The sequence below is a fragment of the Wasmannia auropunctata genome, unplaced genomic scaffold (assembly GCF_000956235.1).
Source record: "Wasmannia auropunctata unplaced genomic scaffold, wasmannia.A_1.0 LD268711.1, whole genome shotgun sequence".
In the NCBI taxonomy this organism is placed as follows: Eukaryota; Metazoa; Arthropoda; class Insecta; order Hymenoptera; family Formicidae; genus Wasmannia; species Wasmannia auropunctata.
Genome location: NW_012094179.1, coordinates 1 through 18,487, shown reverse-complemented (window position 1 = coordinate 18,487; position 18,487 = coordinate 1). Strand labels below are relative to the sequence as shown.

Genomic DNA, 18,487 nt, shown 5'->3' with positions numbered 1-18,487 from the left:
ATATATATAGGTATATATATATATAAATTTTGAAACTGTACTGAATTTTTCCTTCGCAGGTACATTGGCACCAGATTTGACAAACTAAATGAACATATGAGATATTTGTTGTTAAAAGAGGAACGTAGTGTAAGACATACATGGAGAAAAATAGCAGCGCCCACTCGTCGATACATCTTGTGTATTAGTAATTACAAGCGCGTGTTCTGGACCACAATGTAAATCGGTGTACGAATGTACTTAAATAAGTTATTGATCGAATCAAGCATTAAAGTACACTCAGGATTTGACAGAAATTTGAGATTTGTTTAGATATATATATAATTTTGATAATACAGTTTAAATTGGAAAATAATTTTCAATTTTTTCACAATTTTTTATACTATTATTAATAATAAATATGTTTTCGACAGGCATCTTCATTTAGAATTGTGTCAACTTGCTCGCAAGTTAAACGCAATGTTTGAAATACAAATGACTATGGAAATGGTAGCTTATTTGGTATATCTGACAAGATTATTTCGTTATACTTTTATACATATAACAGCACATGATAAATATATATCATCGCTAATAGATTGGATTCACGTTTATTTGTTGGTACTATTTTTTGTGGCCAGGCTATTCTCCTTAAATTATATTTGCGAAAGTGTTAGCGCTAAGGTAATTCCTACGTAATATATATACATATATATTTATTATTATCTTTATGTAATATATATATATATATTTATTTATATATTTATGACAAATTATTATTTTTAGTCTAATGAAATGAATAAAATGATTCATCGATTAACACATTCTCTTCGATATGCTGACATTCGTGACGAGGTAAAATATTTATAAGTTTCAATAATAAGAGGCAACTGATGTATAAATGGTTTACGTTTCAATAACAATCACTCTGTGTGCAGATCTTCCAGTTTACATTGCAAATAATACATCGACCATTGAAATTGTCTGCATTAGGTCTCTTCAATTTTGGCAATGACTTCTTGCGAAAAGTTCGTTTCTGTGAAAAATATTTTTATACTTTATTAAATCTTTTTATTTTTATATCGTACACTAAATTATAAGACTAAATATTTATCATTATTGCTTGTATTTTGATACTATTTTTTGCATAACAAACACATAAATCAATATATAAAAAACCAGTCTAGATTATTATCTTTATTTATCTTTTACCAAAACTGTTGCCTACATTAAAATTAATCAACACGATTTTTTCAGTTTATCATCACAATTGTGACGTTTGTGACTATTGTAATCCAAATGCCGGGCGCATCTAAAGCGTTCATGGGTTTTTAAAAATCAAATTTCCCGAAGAGATGCAACATGATATAACATATTAAAACTGTTCTTTGCAAATCAAAATATATATTCTTATTTTATCGATGTAAATTGCAAGAGTATATATTATTTTGCTTACAAATGTAAGTTATATTGTTATCAGTGCGCAAATTTTTTAAATTTTAATGACTAATGTTTGTAAATGACTAAATCGAGTTGCATTGTTTCTTTGGCAAAGGCAATACGAAGAAGTCAGCAATTGTATAAATTAATATATATAAAAATGATTAGAAATTATTGACTTCTCAGCACTATCTACCTTAAAAATCCTACTATAAATCTTTTAACAAATTCTCTTAGAAGATTTCACATTAATAAAATATTATATTATTCATCAGAAATGTATTGTACATAACTTTAATGTAAATTTATCTTTCTAAATTTAACACTTGTTAATTTATAAAATGTTTATTTGTTTTCCTTGTGACTGTATTATTACATTGTTTTAAATAAAATTGATATTAATAAATAGAGTGTAATTATCAACATTCTCTTTTCGTTCGTTAATACATGTATGTAATTATAAGCAGATCGATTATATGGAAATATATACATAATGTTGAACATAGTTAATATAAATTTGATTTATGTAATTTCTTTTAATACATGTAAATGTGCTAGACATAGATGTAAATTTAACTACGATTACGACATGCTATAATTGCAACTTGATGCAATCACGATGCAGCAGACAAATGAATTTCAATATATTAAATAAATACTGTATAAATTCACTAATAATATAAAAATTATATTATATATTATATATAATATATATTATGACTATACTTTTAACTTATTAATGTAATCTACTCTTTTTATATTTTACTTTTAATTTAAATGTAATATAAATTTAAAATAAATTTTTACAACTTTTATTTAGCTTTTTCAATTATGCCTTTTCCATGTCTGTTCCTCTCTTCATTAAAATGTGACACTATTTTTACCTCATTATTATAGACTCATTGCTTGTTAGTCTTATTATATACCATAAAATATAATGGTACACAATAATAATTGCATTATATAAATTAATATTGCTAGAAAATATATTACATGTACTTGCATTGTAGAATATAAACATGTCATACAAATTAGAAACATCGTTTAAGTTATTTGCTACATGCAAGATTCAATATTGACTTATTTCTATTGCATTTGAAAATGGATCGATCATTTTAATATGGATAAGTGCTGAATGCATCATATATTGCAATTACGAAGATCTACTATTGCTGGAAATTACCGCTATACTCGTGCTAAATGAGCTTAAACAGACAGTCAGTGTAAACTTTCAAAACGATAATCATGGTGATCACTGTCCAACAAATGTTGCATCCTATTTTTGTTATGTGCTTGATTGTTGGTTTAGATTTTTACCCTAGAAAACAGTCGAAAATTCGATGGACTATAAACTTAAGTATTCTATATTCTCTGACAATCTGGTTCGCTTACTTCTACATCCTTTATTATATGATAACTATTTTTACTATCAAATTATTAGGTCGAACCATATTTATTATAGTCACACTTGAGATGAACATATTCACTTCGATTGTGTGTACGATTACGTGTCATTATTATCGAAAGGTATATAATTCCGTTTCAGTGTATTTATATACAAGCTGTATTATATTTTTATAAATTATATATTGTATGTGTATGTTCATATATCACACGTATATATTTATTATTTTTAATAAATTTAATTGTTGAGTGCCAGAGAGAGATAGAGAGAGAGACATGATAGCAAAAGAATAAGATTTCTACGAAAAATGCCAAGTGCTTCTCCTTCAAAAAAAGTGATAAATAAAAATAAAATTTATGATATAAACATATTTTATCTATTTTTTAATAAATTGAAAAAAATATTTTAATTAAAGTAAAGCCTAATCTCAAGATTTGAGAATTGCAGTAAAACCTGAGCACATTGTTAAAATTTGTAGTTTTTATCGGTATCTTTTAATATAAGAAGTGAGCATCCCGATCGAGCTGCCTGACATTTTAACGGTATCTCACGATCCTATATTAATTTCCGATATGACAACTCTGTGTTACACAAAAAAATAATTAACAGTTCAAACAATGCACTTTAAGATTTTCAAGTGTTCCACATTCCATATTATACAAATAATTACTCGCATTTCAAAATTACATCACAGATTTCATTATCTGACATATTGTTTCAGAAATAAGCAAATTATTTTACAAACTTATTATCCAATATTGTTTCAGAGATTTGCAATATGTTTAAAGAAGCTTGCAATTGTGGACGATACCTTGGAAGAATTAGGCGCTCCAAAAATATATCAGAAAATGCATACTTGGAACAAAAGATTGATAATAGGATGGCTCATATACATACAATTTATAAACTTTTATGAGGCGATATCGTGGCAGCAGAAGCTAACTGGAAACTATCTTTCGTATTTATACATTTCTTTCGTGACAAATTATACTATTCATATTAATACGTTGGTGGATTTATTATTTATCTCAATCTTATGGTTTGTACAATATTTACAATATTTAATCATATTATAAATTTATGTTAGTTTATGCAATTATATTTTATTCTCCATAAAAATATAATATAGAGGAGAGTCCGCTAATATAAGACCTAGCGAGTCTTCTGTTAAATAATAGGCACCATGTGTTGACTTCACTATGAACTTATTGCTCTCTGGGAGTAAAATCTATTAACAGAAACATCCCAAAAGCAATAAATTCATGGTGGAACCAATACATGACGTTCTATTATTTAATAGAAGCCTCCCCCCGCTATCTCATATTTGGAACATATCTCTTAATACTTTCCTCTACGTTTTATTATTTTATCGTTAATTAATCACACCGTTAACATGTAAATATTACCATCTTAAGTAAAAAAATTTGGAACTTTATGTGTGATTTGACAATGACATTATTCCATAAATTTTAAAATGTAATTTTCCCTAATAAAATTACTGTGGAATTTTATATAGTATAAAAAAATAGGTTCTATTTCAAGTGATAATTAGATATGTTTCCAATAAATAAAATAGATAGCACAATAGTCGTAAGGCAAGCAAAAGTTCGTATTCTTAATGTCAACGTAACAGTTTTATTACACCGGGATAGCAAGTTCTTTATAAAGCACAGTCTTTTAACTCTGTCTTTTAACTCGTAACTCGTAACTCTCTCGTAACTCGCGGCTCGCGATTTGCAACAAACCGAAACAATCGCACTATGCTCACTCTTTGTTCACTCATTCGCGGACTCAGGACCCTTGCTCTCTTATTTCGTTAAGCGTGCTCCGGCGATTGCCCCGTCTTTTCCTCGCGCGCGACCGAAGCGGCGCTAATGGTATCACGAAACGCGTTCGCCCCAATAATCGATAATCAATAGTCGATCACGCGCGATCCCACATTACATAAACTTTATAAAGAAGTCAGATATAAATGTTAAATGTTCGAGGTCACATATTTTATAATTTATTGTCTGAATAGGTACATTGGCACCAGATTTGACAAAGTAAGCGAACATATGCGTAACCTATTAGTGAAAGAAGAACATGGGCTGAGATGTACATGGAAAAAACCTATGATTGTTCTTCATCGATACACCTTGTATACGGACAATTATAAACAAACATTGTGGATTTTAATGTAAATTGATATAATTAAGGAAAAGAGTATGCAACTGCATGCGAAATCGTAAAGCAAATCTATATCAATACGTTCTTTTTCTTTTACGTATTCAAATCGTTTGATTTTATTATTTTTCTTATATCGGCTACATACCTTGATAATGTTCCTTTTTTCTAAATAAGGTATTCATTTCAATTTGATTATCTTTGTCATTTGTATACATTTTATATTGCTTGTGTTTTAAATATATTTTTATTATTTTTATTAAAATTTTAAATAAATATTTAATTTTTATTAATATTTTTAAAGTTATAGTGTAGTTTACTTTAAATTTAGGAAATTTTTATTCGAGCATACTTTAATCACATATATGTTAGCTCTGATTCGCTTCTTATCCGCGCAAGAAAACAATTTGTTTTTTTTTTAATTACATATGTCCAATTATTTTGTATAATGTGAAATGTGTAGACAACATTTCTTAAAATAGAAAAGATTTGATATTTTCATTTCATCGAATTCTTTTTAAGACATCATCGACTGGACAAAATTCTATTTTAGATAATAAAAATTATTTAGATCTTGCATTTATATAAAATTGCCATGCATAATAATCCTTTCACTAATAAAAATATATCTTTCAACAGGCACTTACATTTAGAATTATGTCGTCTTGCTCGTGAATTAAATTTGATATTTGGAATGCAAATGACTTTCGAAATGACATCCTGTTTATTATACTTAACAGGACTATGCCATTTAGTATGCCAGTTGATAATGAGAGAATATAGAGAATTATTGTCAATATATTTCTGGTTTGATGTTAACATGTGGATCTTTTTATTTTTATTAAAAGTCTATATTGTAAATTACACATGTGAAAGTGTTTCTTTAAAGGTAAAGTCACACAATTCACAAATATATTGTATAATTCGTATTAATAAATTTCAAATTTTAGGCTAATAAAATTGACAATATAATTCATGAACTGTCAAGTGCTCTTCGATATGCAGATGTTTGGAAAGAGGTAATAATAAGTAACATATAATTAATAGAATAAATACAACAAATTAAGTAAACATGAATAACATATATTTATCCACAGATTTGTCAGTTTACTTTACAAATAAGATACCATCAATTGAAATTTACTGGAATGGGTCTTTTCTACTTTGGCAATTCATTTTTGCGAAAGGTTCAATGCATTTAATTTTTTCACTATTTTATTTTGCTTTGTGTAGATATGCTTTAAAAATGATTTCACACCTTATATAAAATTATTAATATCTTTTTTACAAATTATTTGATCATTTTTAATCCATAACTTATACGCATATGTATTTTAATAAAATTTTTATGCAACACAAAGAAGTTAATTGATATATTTCGTTTCAGTTGTGTATAACAATTTTAACTTTTGTAATTATTATGAGACAAATGGAAATACCCTAACAATTTGTAAATATTTGTATAATTGTTCTTCAAGAAAATAACAAAGCTGATCCATTGTTGAGATACGTTTCTAACATATAATTCATAAATTTATCAAAATTAATTATTCTTCGTAACTGTTTTAATGACACTCAAATTGATGTATCAATAGTAATAAAATAATATCATAAAATTCTATAAGAATTCTATCAATATTTCATTTCCTGTTCCAAAATATAATCATATAAACACGCGTGCGTGCGCGCGCGCGTGTGTGTGTGTGAAGAGTAACAAAATAGGCAAGGTGCAGTTATAAAGTAAGTGTAAATATTTCATAAGTGCAAATCGATTATTTCAATTACGGTTGCTAAATAATTTAAGTGTTAATGCGACGATATAATCAAATGCTATTTCATGATGGCGTTTGCACACTGCAAGCATTTCAACTGTACAATTTTAATTTAGTTAGTGCATGGAATTGGGAGCGTTTCGAATCACGATTGGTACCATGAGTGATACAGAAAAGGCTATAAAACCTCTTTCTTTAGTCACATTTATCTTTGGTTGCGGGATTCTCAGATATCCGCTGGGTCAACCGAGATATCGCTTGAGCATCGTATACATATTAATTGTGTGGAGTGTTTATGCCTGTGTGCTTTATTATATACAAATTCAGTTTCCTATGACAAAACAAAGTTTTCTAAGTTCCTTCTTGATAATAATAAATTTATTTGTGACAATGATATCCATAATTATCACTGTTCGCAAACACGAGGTATAGTTTCTTTATACTATAATAAGAGTGGTATTTAAAACGTAACAGATGACACACAATACCACTTTTTACTGAAAGTAACTTTATTTTTTTTTTATTTGAAAAGTGATAAAATAAAATTTTGTACATCGGATTCAATCTACGTTAATTTATTTCTGCAAGAGCCAAAGCTTGTAATTAGCTAGTAAATGTTTCAATATATCAATTTATCTTTCAGATAATTTAATATAAAATCTTAATTTTTTATTATATTTACATTACTTTACAAAATATGTTATAAAATATATCGTTACGGAGTTATATTGTATTTATTTAAACAGTTGTCATAGTTGCATATACCATATTTCTGTGCTACTGTTATTCTTAGAAATTCTACATATGTATAAAAAAACTCGATCTTGTGAATGATACATTAGAAGAACTCGGAATGCTTAAAGAATATCACAGATTGAGAAATTTGATAAAATGGGCCTTGATTATGTTGATGTTCATGACGTGCATATCATGGATTTTCGATTCTTTATTGTGTTTAAAATATTATAATGATACAAAGGCCATAATTATTCCTATGGTTATGGATTATAGTTTACAAATTAATACCATCATGGATATAAAGTTTATGCTTCTTCTAAGGTTCGTAAATTTTATTTCGTTGTAATTATTTAACAATTCTCAAATTAATGTTACTACAAATTGGCTTTTTTTTCTACTATTATATACGTATAATCTATTCTCCACTATGTGCTTATTCAGGAGTTTGTAATACACATACTTTTCTAAAATATTCATATATAAAATAATATGAAATTTTAAACAGAAAAAAATAATTAAATAACTTTTCACTTTGTTTTTACTCTGTTATATTGTATAAAACAATTTAATTATCCACATTTTTCCCTCAACATTTTTTAAATTGCAGGCACATCGGTTTTAGTCTGGATAAAATAAACGACCACATCATACAATTATCAGAAATAGAAGATTGTGGGTTAAGATGCAAATGGAAAAAGTTTATTTTCGTTAGTAGCTATATTCGAAACGCTGAGAATCGCCAGCGTGTGTTATGGACTATAATGTAAATTGATACGCGCTGATGTGACAGAAAAATTTCTGAGATAATTTATAAAAAATAATTTCACTGATCAAATGTATTTTATTTATTATGTTGCAATATATCTAATTTATGTTCTTGTGTTAATTTGTAGTAATTTTATGTCAATTGTATATGTAGATATAAAAAACAGTAAAATCAGTAAATTTAAATGTATTCTAATTAATTTATGTAACATAATGTAAAGATAACTTTTTCAATGTTTCACGACATAATCAATCTTTTGATAGATTTAACTTTATAATTCGTTTAAGAGACAAACAATGCGTATATGTCTCATAAAGAATATAAAAAATAAATATCAATATTTCTTTTTAAATATATATTTGTTTATATATGTACATTTCTAGGCATCTTCATTTGGAACTATGCCGAACTGCTCGCGATATAAATAACTTCTTTGGAATACAAATGACTCTGCAGATGCTATCATATTTTGTTATCTTAATCGGGATGTTTAATTTTGAATATTACACAATATTACACCATAAAATAATGTATGAAGATAATGTAATATTAAATGTACTGCTATGTAGCAATACATGGTTTATCATATTTTTAATAAAGCTCATATCACTAAATCATATATGCGAAAGTGTTAGCGCAAAGGTAAATACTTTCAATAGATTGGGAAAATTGTTTTTACAAATAAAAAAGCTATATAATATAATCTTCTCAATCTCTCTGAAAGATTAAAAATTTTGAATAATAATTACATAAAAATAAATATATTAACAATAGTCAGGATAAGAGACCAAAGACGAGCGAAAATAAATTTCTGACTGAGAACATGTGTGTGTGTGTGTGTGAGGTGATATTTTTTCCCAATAAATTTCTTTACAGATATGGTGAGAGTGGATTCTATAGATGCAAGTTAGCATTTATTTGGCGTTGCGAGGGAGGGGAAATTTATTAGACGTGAGCATCAGTACTTAGTAAATTGATTGTCAATTTAATAAACGTGATAATATCGTTCTGTTTCGATCAAGGCTGCGTTGAATTCGATAGTAACGGCAGTTCGTTGAAACTAGAATATGTATGTAAAAATCACATAGTAATATTGAATATTAACTGACACCTTTTTTTTTGCTCATCTTTGGTCTCTTATTCTGACTATTGTTTACAATAAAGAGCTGAAAATTTATTTATTTTTTAAATATGTTAATACTACCAAAATAATCTTCTTTTCAATCTTAATTAAGATAAAAAGTGTAAAAACTTCTTTATTAAAAAAAATTAAATTAAATGGTATTATAAAATATATAATTTATATATTATTCCAGGCGCGAAAGACTACAGATGTTATCCATAGATTAACAAATCTTATCTGTTTTGTTGATGTACGCGAAGAGGTGAGCTCTTTTACCATATATCATCTCTCAATTCTAATTAAATAATCTTTGTTGAAAAATATTTAAATAAAAATCACATTATTACGTAATGCAGATTTCTCAATTTGTTTTGCAAATATCACTACGACCGTTAAAGTTTAGCGGACTGGGTCTGTTTTATTTTGGCTACGACTTTATTCGTAAGGTTAGTAACATTTATATATCTTTATACAGGGTGTCCGGTACTCAATGATAAAGCGCTCGTGGATAGGTAGAGTGGGCTAAACTGAATTGAATAGTCTTCTACTATTTTGCGATCTTCGCAAGAGTTATCGAGATACTAATAATTTTAAAAAAATTTACGCCAAGTATATAAAAAAGAATCGTATATTACATCTTTCCTAAATCATTTGGTCATTTTAGTCACTTTAAGCCTGTTTTATAAAACTTAAAATTATTTGAAAAGACAATGGCATTAAACTTTTGCTCCATATACTTTTGGTTTAAATGGTTTATTAAAAAAATATTTTTGGTTTGGAATAAAATATTTTTGTCTTTATGTCTAATCAAATACTTAATTGATAATTGGTATGATCTTATATTTGTTTTTGGACAACTTTTATTTGTTAAAATAATATTTTTGATTTAGAAAAAATGTAATGTACAATACTTTTTTATATACTTGGCGTAAATTATTTTTTAAATAATTATCTCGATTCTTCGAACTATTGCGAAGATCACAAATTGGTAGAGGACTTTTCGATTCAGCCTTGCCCACGAGCGCTTTACCATTGAATACCGGGCACTCTGTATAAAAACTGAGCTTATATTTATTGTAAGCTGAAAAACTTCGTTAACGATATTTTTGTTTGATATTTTCTTTCAGTTCTTCGTTTGGATGATCACTGCTGTTCTTTTTATGGTGCAAAAAGATATTGTTCCCATAAATGACATTGTTGATAAGTATCTTATTAAGCATAATCTAACATATTACAATCAAAAGTAGAAAAAGATATATGTGATATTATTATCTCTTAAATTCTTCTTTAATATTTGTATTTATATTTAATAAACAAAAATAAATTTAAATAATTGTTTGCACTGCAAATAATTATATTAGCATTAATATATTAATATTTTTTTATATTATATTAATATAATGTATTATCATTTATTGATTATATTTTTTGAAAGATTCTTTAACGTTTACAAATTTAATAGGTATGTACAATGAATTTTTTATTAACTGATTCTTGTAAATTGATTTTTTTTTCTTAATAATGACTTTTTGACTAAAAAAAATTACAGTTATCATCTTAAACATATTTGCTTAGTTACAATATTTTAAAATACAAAAAACATATATATTTCTTAATTCTCATGTAGTGATTAGTAATGCATGTAAAATGATGTTAATAAGAATAATATTAAACATATTTGTTTTGTATAAAAAAACATAAAACAATTAATCAATATCACATCATTTAATGATTTCGTTTGCAATCTTATGGTTTAATGATGAATCGTATTATTCATTCATCAGAGCGGATCGATCATTTTAATTTGCATAAGTGCTACATACCGTAATTATTAAAAAAATACTATAATTTCCAATTAATGTAATTGCGATGCAATGTCATTGCGATCCTGAAAAATAAGTTTAAACGGATGCTCAGTGTTGCATTGCAATGGCGATGACGACTATGACGACTGCGATCCAACAAGCTCTCAGACCTCTTTTTATTACGGGCTTTATTATTGGTTTAGGTGTCTATCCCTTAAAGGAACTAAAACCGGGAGATGGGTGGATTATATATTTAAGTATTTTATATTCTGTAACAATATGGTTTGTTTATGGCTACCTTTTTTACTATATGGTGAGCTCTGTATCACTGAGAGCTATATTTCGGGCTACCATTAGTATCGTCGTTATGGAGATCAACATCATTACCACAATTACATCTGTAATCCTTAGTATATATTATGAGAAGGTTGAATTTCGTGTTTCATAATTTATAAAAAATGTTATACATTTAGATTAATATTAATTATGTTAGTCAAAAGTTATAATATTGAAATAATTATATATGTTTGTTATGTAAACCAATATTTAATTCATATAATAATTATTCTTTATTACGTTAATTTCTGCATAGACATATTTCTTATTATAAAAATATAATAATTTAATAATATCTTTTAAATACTTGCCTAATATTATTTCAGAGGTTTCGAATATGTATGAAAAAGCTTGCTGTTGTGGACGATACATTAGAAGAGTTGGGAACTCCGAAAATCTATCAAGAAATGCATACGTGGTCAAAACGAGTAGTGATTGGATGGTTTGTGTTCAGTCTCGCCACCAATTTTTGCGATACAAAGTGGTGGCTGCATAGAAAAGAAACTAATTCTTGGGGATTCATCATACCCCACTTATATAATCACACTTGTCATGTCAACACCTTTGTGGATTTGGCATTTGTTATCTCCATGTGGTTTGTATTTATTACGTTATCCATATATTAAATCCGCATTTATCAAAGTATTAATGCATATTTCAAACTGTATTTTTACAATTAGTATAAGTACTTTGTACTCACACAGTTCTTACAATTTTTTAATAAGTAAAATGCAATTGTTTATAACATTTTTAATGAGAACATTTCAACACAACTTTATCTAAAATATGATATATTATTCTGTGACTGTAAATATAATCTTTCTTAATTAAATTATATTATATTTTAATAATAAATAATTTAATAATAAAAATTTTTCATTCAAAGATTAGGATCAACGATTTTAGAATTTACGAGATGTCTTTTGCAATACAGGTATATTGGTAGCAGATTTGACAAAGTGAACGAGCATATACAATGCTTACTAGTGCAAGAGAAGTGCGGCTTGAAGGATGCATGGAAGAAATTCGTAGTCGGTTATCGGCACACTTCTTATACATTAACAATTACAAACATATTGTGGAGCTTAATGTAAATAGATACACGTATATATTTACACAAATTATTGATCAGTATTGATCTAATAATACAAAAGTTAACGATAAATTATAAAAACCATTTCCCGTTAATTCTAACAATTTCTATCCTCTAATAACAAAATTTATCTTTCGGCAGGCATCTTCATTTAGAATTATGTCGCATTGCACGCGAATTAAATCTAATGTTTGGGACGCAAATGACTTTCCAAATGGCATCTTACCTATTAACCTTAACATCTTCGTGTTATTATTTGTACGGAATGCTAATGCGAGAAGATAGAGCGGAAATACCAATAATTGCATGGTGCCATGTACTATTATGGGCTATTGTATTTCTGGTAAAACTTTGTATTATAAATTGCATCTGCGAAAATATCAGTGTAAAGGTAAAAGAATAAGGTAATATAAATTTTCAATAAAAAATATATATATTTAATAATAATAAATTAAAAATTTTAGGCTAATAAAATTGATAAAATAATTTATTTGCAATTGACAAAAGTTTCTCGATATTCTGATATTAAGAAAGAGGTAAAAAATATTCTAAGGGTAGAGAAAGTACAAGATAAAACAAATGATTTAAAATTAAAAAACAATTTGCAGATATATCAGTTTACTTTGCAAAACATGCATCATCCGTTAAAGTTTACTGGAATGGGTCTCTTTTATTTTGGCAACCAATTTCTTCGGAAGGTTTCTATTTACACTTACCTTTTTACATTATTTCTACATTATAATTTGCATAAGATACAAACACTCCAAGAGAATTTCTGTTAAGATTATAAATAAAGAAAATTATTACTAAGCATTACATACAATGTGCTGCTTTTAACTTTCAGCTTATCCTATTTCAATAAAATGCAACTTGTAATGTACGTCGTGAAAGTTAATAAATTAATAATATAATATTTTTTCAGTGCTGCATGACAATTGCAACAATCATGATTATCATGATACAAATGTTAAAAGTATAAACATTTGTCTTAAAAAAATAATAATTAATTCAGCAACATCGCAAGTCATCAAATCTAGCATCGCAAGAAGATAAAAATTACTGATTGTAATTATACAATTCTTTTCAATTTAAATTTATTTGAATTATACAATTATAGTTATGTTATTCAACTAATGTAATCACAATTATACCATGTTGTAATATTTCTTTTTAAACTTACAAATAAGTTACATAAATTTTTTAACTTTACATTACAATATGTACAATAATTATAAGAGATAAATAAAATGCCATTTTTGAGTTGAAGGAAATCAAATGGTGCTTGATAATATTTCTTATATTCATTTATTAATTATATTTTTCAGTTGTGAACTACGTGCCGGTACGGGCATATCATGTACGTAAATATAATTATGGGTTGTAATATATTTATTTGTTATCATTATTTTATATTAAAAGCATTAAATACTATATTATACTTGATACTATGATATTACTTAAGTGTTAATATTTAAAATATTTAATATTAAACTTAATATTAAACTCATTGGAATGTGCTTAATCTTACCTGTTCTCTCTATTATTATTATTATTATTATTATTATTATTATACAATAAGCAATGCAATTTATTTTTTTATTAAATTTAAATTATAAACGCATTGAGAAAAGAAATAAATCAGGAGACACGGTAGAGTCTTAAATCAAGTATACGCACCTGTATACGAGCAGTAAGATCGATCCGGATATTTTAATTAACTCGAACTGTCAAGTTGAGCGAAGACACGATATCATAATATTTAAAAAAAACGACTAAATTGATGAAATTTTTAATAGACTTAGTTGATTTTTTGGAATCATATTATGTAATGGAAATCTTTAATTTTTTTCTACTTTGAATATTAATTCTTCATGGTCACACTTCATAACAGTTACACGATGGTCATACTGGGACAAGATGACCCAAATCGTTTTTAAAGTGTTATCAAATCAGCAATATTAGTTTCATTAACTTCAAAAACAGTATATAATTTCAACCTTTAAAAAAATGGAACAATAGCGTTTTAGTAAAAAATTTAATCTTAACATTAAAAAAAAATCGTAAACATGTTAACTTCAAAAAAATGAGTTTTTTAACTAAAAACTAATAACTAATAACTAATAACTAATAACTTTTTTAATTTTTAATATTTTTAAATAAAATTTTAGCTTAATACTCTTAAGATGATGTACTTAAAAAAAAATAGTATGATTACACGTGTTTCAAAAAAGGTATTTATTTTGAAGATTGAAGATGGTTGTTTTTTACATGTAGAAAGATATTAAATTGGGATAAAAGCCTATTTATTACTGACATAACTATTCTTCTGTTAAACAAAATTATAATAACTGCAAAAATAATTAGTATTATTAATATTCAAATAAACAACCAGTAGATGGCGGGTGCGCGCCCTTCCTAAGCCAGGAAAGATTCTGAAATCTATAGCATAAAAGATTATGCTCGGGTCATTTTGACCCAGTGTGACTATGATGGGTTAAGAGATTTTTAATTTTTATATAAAAATGAGATAAATTATATTTCAGTAACGTCATCGTCCCGTTCTCCGATTGTAAATTTTTTGGAAAGTGAAAAACCTTTAATATTCGCATACGCATAAACAAATCTCTCCATACCTATACTTACATATCTCCATCTATACTCTATTCACCTATACGCAAACCCTTTCCATCACCCTCCTATTCACTGCAAAGACAGCGATACTTACATTTCGACACGTCCCGATATGATCCCGATACAGTCTCCATCCTCATCCACCCACATGCATTTCCATCCTTATTTCCCTCACCCCCCCCCCCTCACCCCCTTCACCTCTATACTAAACATCTTAATACAACCCAAATCGTTCCCGATACGTTTCACCACAGTCCAACACATTCTTACTCATTTATATATGGTAAAAGTTACTAGAAAAATAATGTAATATTAGTACAAAAAAAATTACGTTTATAAAAAAGGTAGAAAAATGACGCCAAGAACTCACGTCCTCCGTATAAAAAAAGGTTTGATATAAAAAATTAATGCCAATTTGCAGTTGTCAGTAAAATCAAGAGATACCGTGGTGTTTCACAATACGCGACCATATACAGGCAATGAGATCGGCCTGCGTCTTTTGATTTTCTTGTGGCTTGTAATTAGATTGATGTTAAATAAAACAAAATTAACAAAATTAATTATCAAAATAACTTAATAATGTCAATAATCTGTAACATAAAAATTCAATGCTGAGTCATTTCTTTCGTCCAGCAAATAATAGAATCCATTATTTTAATAGACGTGAGCGCTAATGAACAAACATATAATAATGACCATACATCTTATACGCAGATCCACTATCGTTGCAAGTCGACACAATCGCGATATCCTTGGCGAGTGAACTTAAACTTACTTGATACAAGTAAATGTGAATAGTCTGTAATACTAACAATTATGGTGGTCACACTTCAACAGATATTGCGTCCTTTCTTTCTTACGTGCTTTATAATGGGTTTAGGCTTTTACCCCAGAAAACAATTAAATAAATGGATTGTACACTTAAATATTCTATGTTCTTTGATAATCTGGTTCGCTTATGTATATCTTTTTTTCCATCTGTCAACCCATTTTACACGGAAAACGTTAATTGATTCGGCTGTTTTGAAAATCTCTGAAGAGTCTTACTTTTTGCTTTCATTTATATGCATAGTTATGAGTTTCTATCATCAAAAGGTATTTTTAATATAACAATACGTTCAAATTTACAACTGTAACAATTTTCTTTAAAAGCCTGTTTCAATAGTTACATCTTAAGTTATAAAATCATAATGTTTGTTTCAAATACGTTTTACATTATCACTTAATGTTGTTTTAGAGATTTGAGATAAGTATGAAGAAGCTTGCTGTTGTGGATGATACTTTGGAGAAATTAGGTACTCCAAAAATGTATGAAAAGCTACATATGAGATCAAAACAAATAATAATCTGCTGGATTGTGTACAGCCTTGCAATGAATTTTATCGATACGATATGGTGGTTGAGCTTGGAAGAAACTGCTTCTTTCGGATTATATATAGCTCACGTAGTAAATCATGGATTTCATATCAATGCGTTTATGGATATGTTATTTGCCTTCTTTTTATGGTTTGTATAGATACATAAATAACATACTATGTGTATATAGGTACATATACACACATGATCGTCAACATGCATGAGCGCTTTATATAATGTAATTGTAATTTAGTATTACGTTTCCATAAATCTATTTAAAATTATAATTCTCTCGTAATTAATAAAATATTTTAATTATCAAAATGACAATTTTTGGTATTTTTAAATCAATAAATAACTGATATTATACTATTTGGTCATAATATAACGATACGAATTAAATTATTTAAGTAAAAATATAATACATATTTATATGTAAGAACCTACGTCAGATTTATATATAAATAAAAGATTCTATCATATCTTTTACAATTTTTGAGAGATTATTTATACAGGTACATTGGGACTAGATTTGATAAAGTAAATGAGCATATGCGATGCTTACTAAAAAAAGAGGATCATGAGCTGAGATGTACATGGAAGAGATCTATGATCGCTTTTCATCAATACACTTTATATACTAATTACAAGCTAACATTATGGACGTCAATGTAAATCAATACTTGCATATGTTTCGTTAGGTTATCGATTCTTACTTAATAATAAAATTTAATTAACAGATATAGATTTCTATGGAAATCATAAAAATAATAAAAATTATTTTAATTCTAAAAATTGTGGTTTGTGTACGTTTAATATATATAATTTTTTTACATTTCTACAAAGGTATATTTTTTGCAGGCAACTTCATTTAGAATTATGTCGCCTTGCTCGCGAGTTAAACTTGATATTTGCAGTACAAATGACTTTTGAAATGGCATTCTTTCTATCATATTTAACATCACTATTCTATTATTTATATTGGATGCTAATACAAGAACATTGGGAAAAAATTTACTCAATATATGATTGGATTAGTATCATTTTTTGGGTTTTTGTATTATTGGTAAGAATCTACATCGTAAACTACACCTGCGACAATGTCACGCAAAAGGTAAGGTAAAATGCGCCCCGAAATCTCTATTCAATTATTATTTAGATATACATTCCATAATAAATTCCAAATTTCAGGCTAACAAAATTGGTAAATTATTTCATCAATTGTCGCATATCCATCGATACGCTGATATTTGGAAGGAGGTAAACAATATTTTAGCAAGAAGTAGTAAGAAATTATTTAAAACTAAACAACAGTCCATATACAGATTTATCAGTTTACTCTACAAACAATGCATCATCCGTTGAAATTCACTGGAATGGGTCTCTTCTATTTTGGTCATGAATTTCTTCGAAAGGTTAAAATTTTTTTGCGTTTACTTATTTTTCTATAAAATAGTCAATTCAATGTTATGTTTTGTATTGTTATAATATTTCTTTCATGAAAAAGAGAACGTGTCGTGTACCCAGTTTCAAAATTACTTTGCGGTGACATTATTAGAACAAAATTTTTATTCTATGAAAAATAAAATTGCAATAAAAGAATTAATTCATATGTTTTTCTTTCAGTTCTGCATGGCAATTTTAATGTACGTAATCATTATGGTCCAGTTCAAAATATCTATTACTTATTAAATATATTGTATTAAACAATTCCTGTCAACGAAAATAAAAACATCATATAATCCAATCTGACGTGATAACAATTCTATCAAATATATAAATAAATCTTGTCTGCATATCAATTTATCAATATCTCAATGTCGATTTTTTTTCTTTTCTCAAAAATTAAAACTAATTGTAAGAGATCGGAAGAGCAC

At 27.0% G+C, this 18,487-nt stretch overlaps 3 protein-coding genes across 3 annotated transcripts; all 3 read left to right on the top strand.

Moving 5' to 3' along the window:
• Positions 1-177: 177 nt before the first annotated feature.
• LOC105462194 lies at positions 178-1,314 on the top strand. The gene is made up of 5 exons (XM_011708721.1): positions 178-228; positions 414-663; positions 766-834; positions 918-1,007; positions 1,237-1,314. Exons 2-5 carry the CDS (start codon positions 460-462, stop codon positions 1,312-1,314), a joined length of 441 nt encoding a protein of 146 aa, XP_011707023.1. The 5' UTR covers positions 178-228; positions 414-459.
• A 3,431-nt stretch (positions 1,315-4,745) lies between these two features.
• On the top strand, positions 4,746-6,545 carry LOC105462192. Its single transcript, XM_011708719.1, has 5 exons — positions 4,746-5,003; positions 5,630-5,879; positions 5,941-6,009; positions 6,088-6,177; positions 6,378-6,545. Exons 1-5 carry the CDS (start codon positions 4,804-4,806, stop codon positions 6,432-6,434), a joined length of 666 nt encoding a protein of 221 aa, XP_011707021.1. The 5' UTR covers positions 4,746-4,803; the 3' UTR covers positions 6,435-6,545.
• Positions 6,546-11,318: 4,773 nt separating this feature from the next.
• On the top strand, positions 11,319-18,025 carry LOC105462193 (the record flags this gene model as incomplete). Its single annotated transcript, XM_011708720.1, has 9 exons — positions 11,319-11,621; positions 11,857-12,125; positions 12,465-12,620; positions 12,765-13,014; positions 16,492-16,760; positions 17,126-17,281; positions 17,472-17,724; positions 17,802-17,870; positions 17,936-18,025. Coding segments are annotated over exons 1-9 (1,815 nt in total), but the record flags the coding sequence as incomplete, so codon positions are not given.
• Positions 18,026-18,487: the final 462 nt, after the last annotated feature.

Bases quoted from the DNA above. Each gene is read 5' to 3' on its own strand.
- LOC105462194 (XM_011708721.1), top strand. From the start codon at position 460: ATGTTTGAAATACAAATGACTATGGAAATGGTAGCTTATTTGGTATAT. The intron at 664-765 runs GTAATTCCTACG...TATTATTTTTAG, and splicing joins GCGAAAGTGTTAGCGCTAAG to TCTAATGAAATGAATAAAAT. The intron at 835-917 runs GTAAAATATTTA...CTCTGTGTGCAG, and splicing joins ATGCTGACATTCGTGACGAG to ATCTTCCAGTTTACATTGCA.
- LOC105462192 (XM_011708719.1), top strand. From the start codon at position 4,804: ATGTTCGAGGTCACATATTTTATAATTTATTGTCTGAATAGGTACATT. The intron at 5,004-5,629 runs GTAAATTGATAT...ATCTTTCAACAG, and splicing joins CAAACATTGTGGATTTTAAT to GCACTTACATTTAGAATTAT. The intron at 6,178-6,377 runs GTTCAATGCATT...ATTTCGTTTCAG, and splicing joins GCAATTCATTTTTGCGAAAG to TTGTGTATAACAATTTTAAC.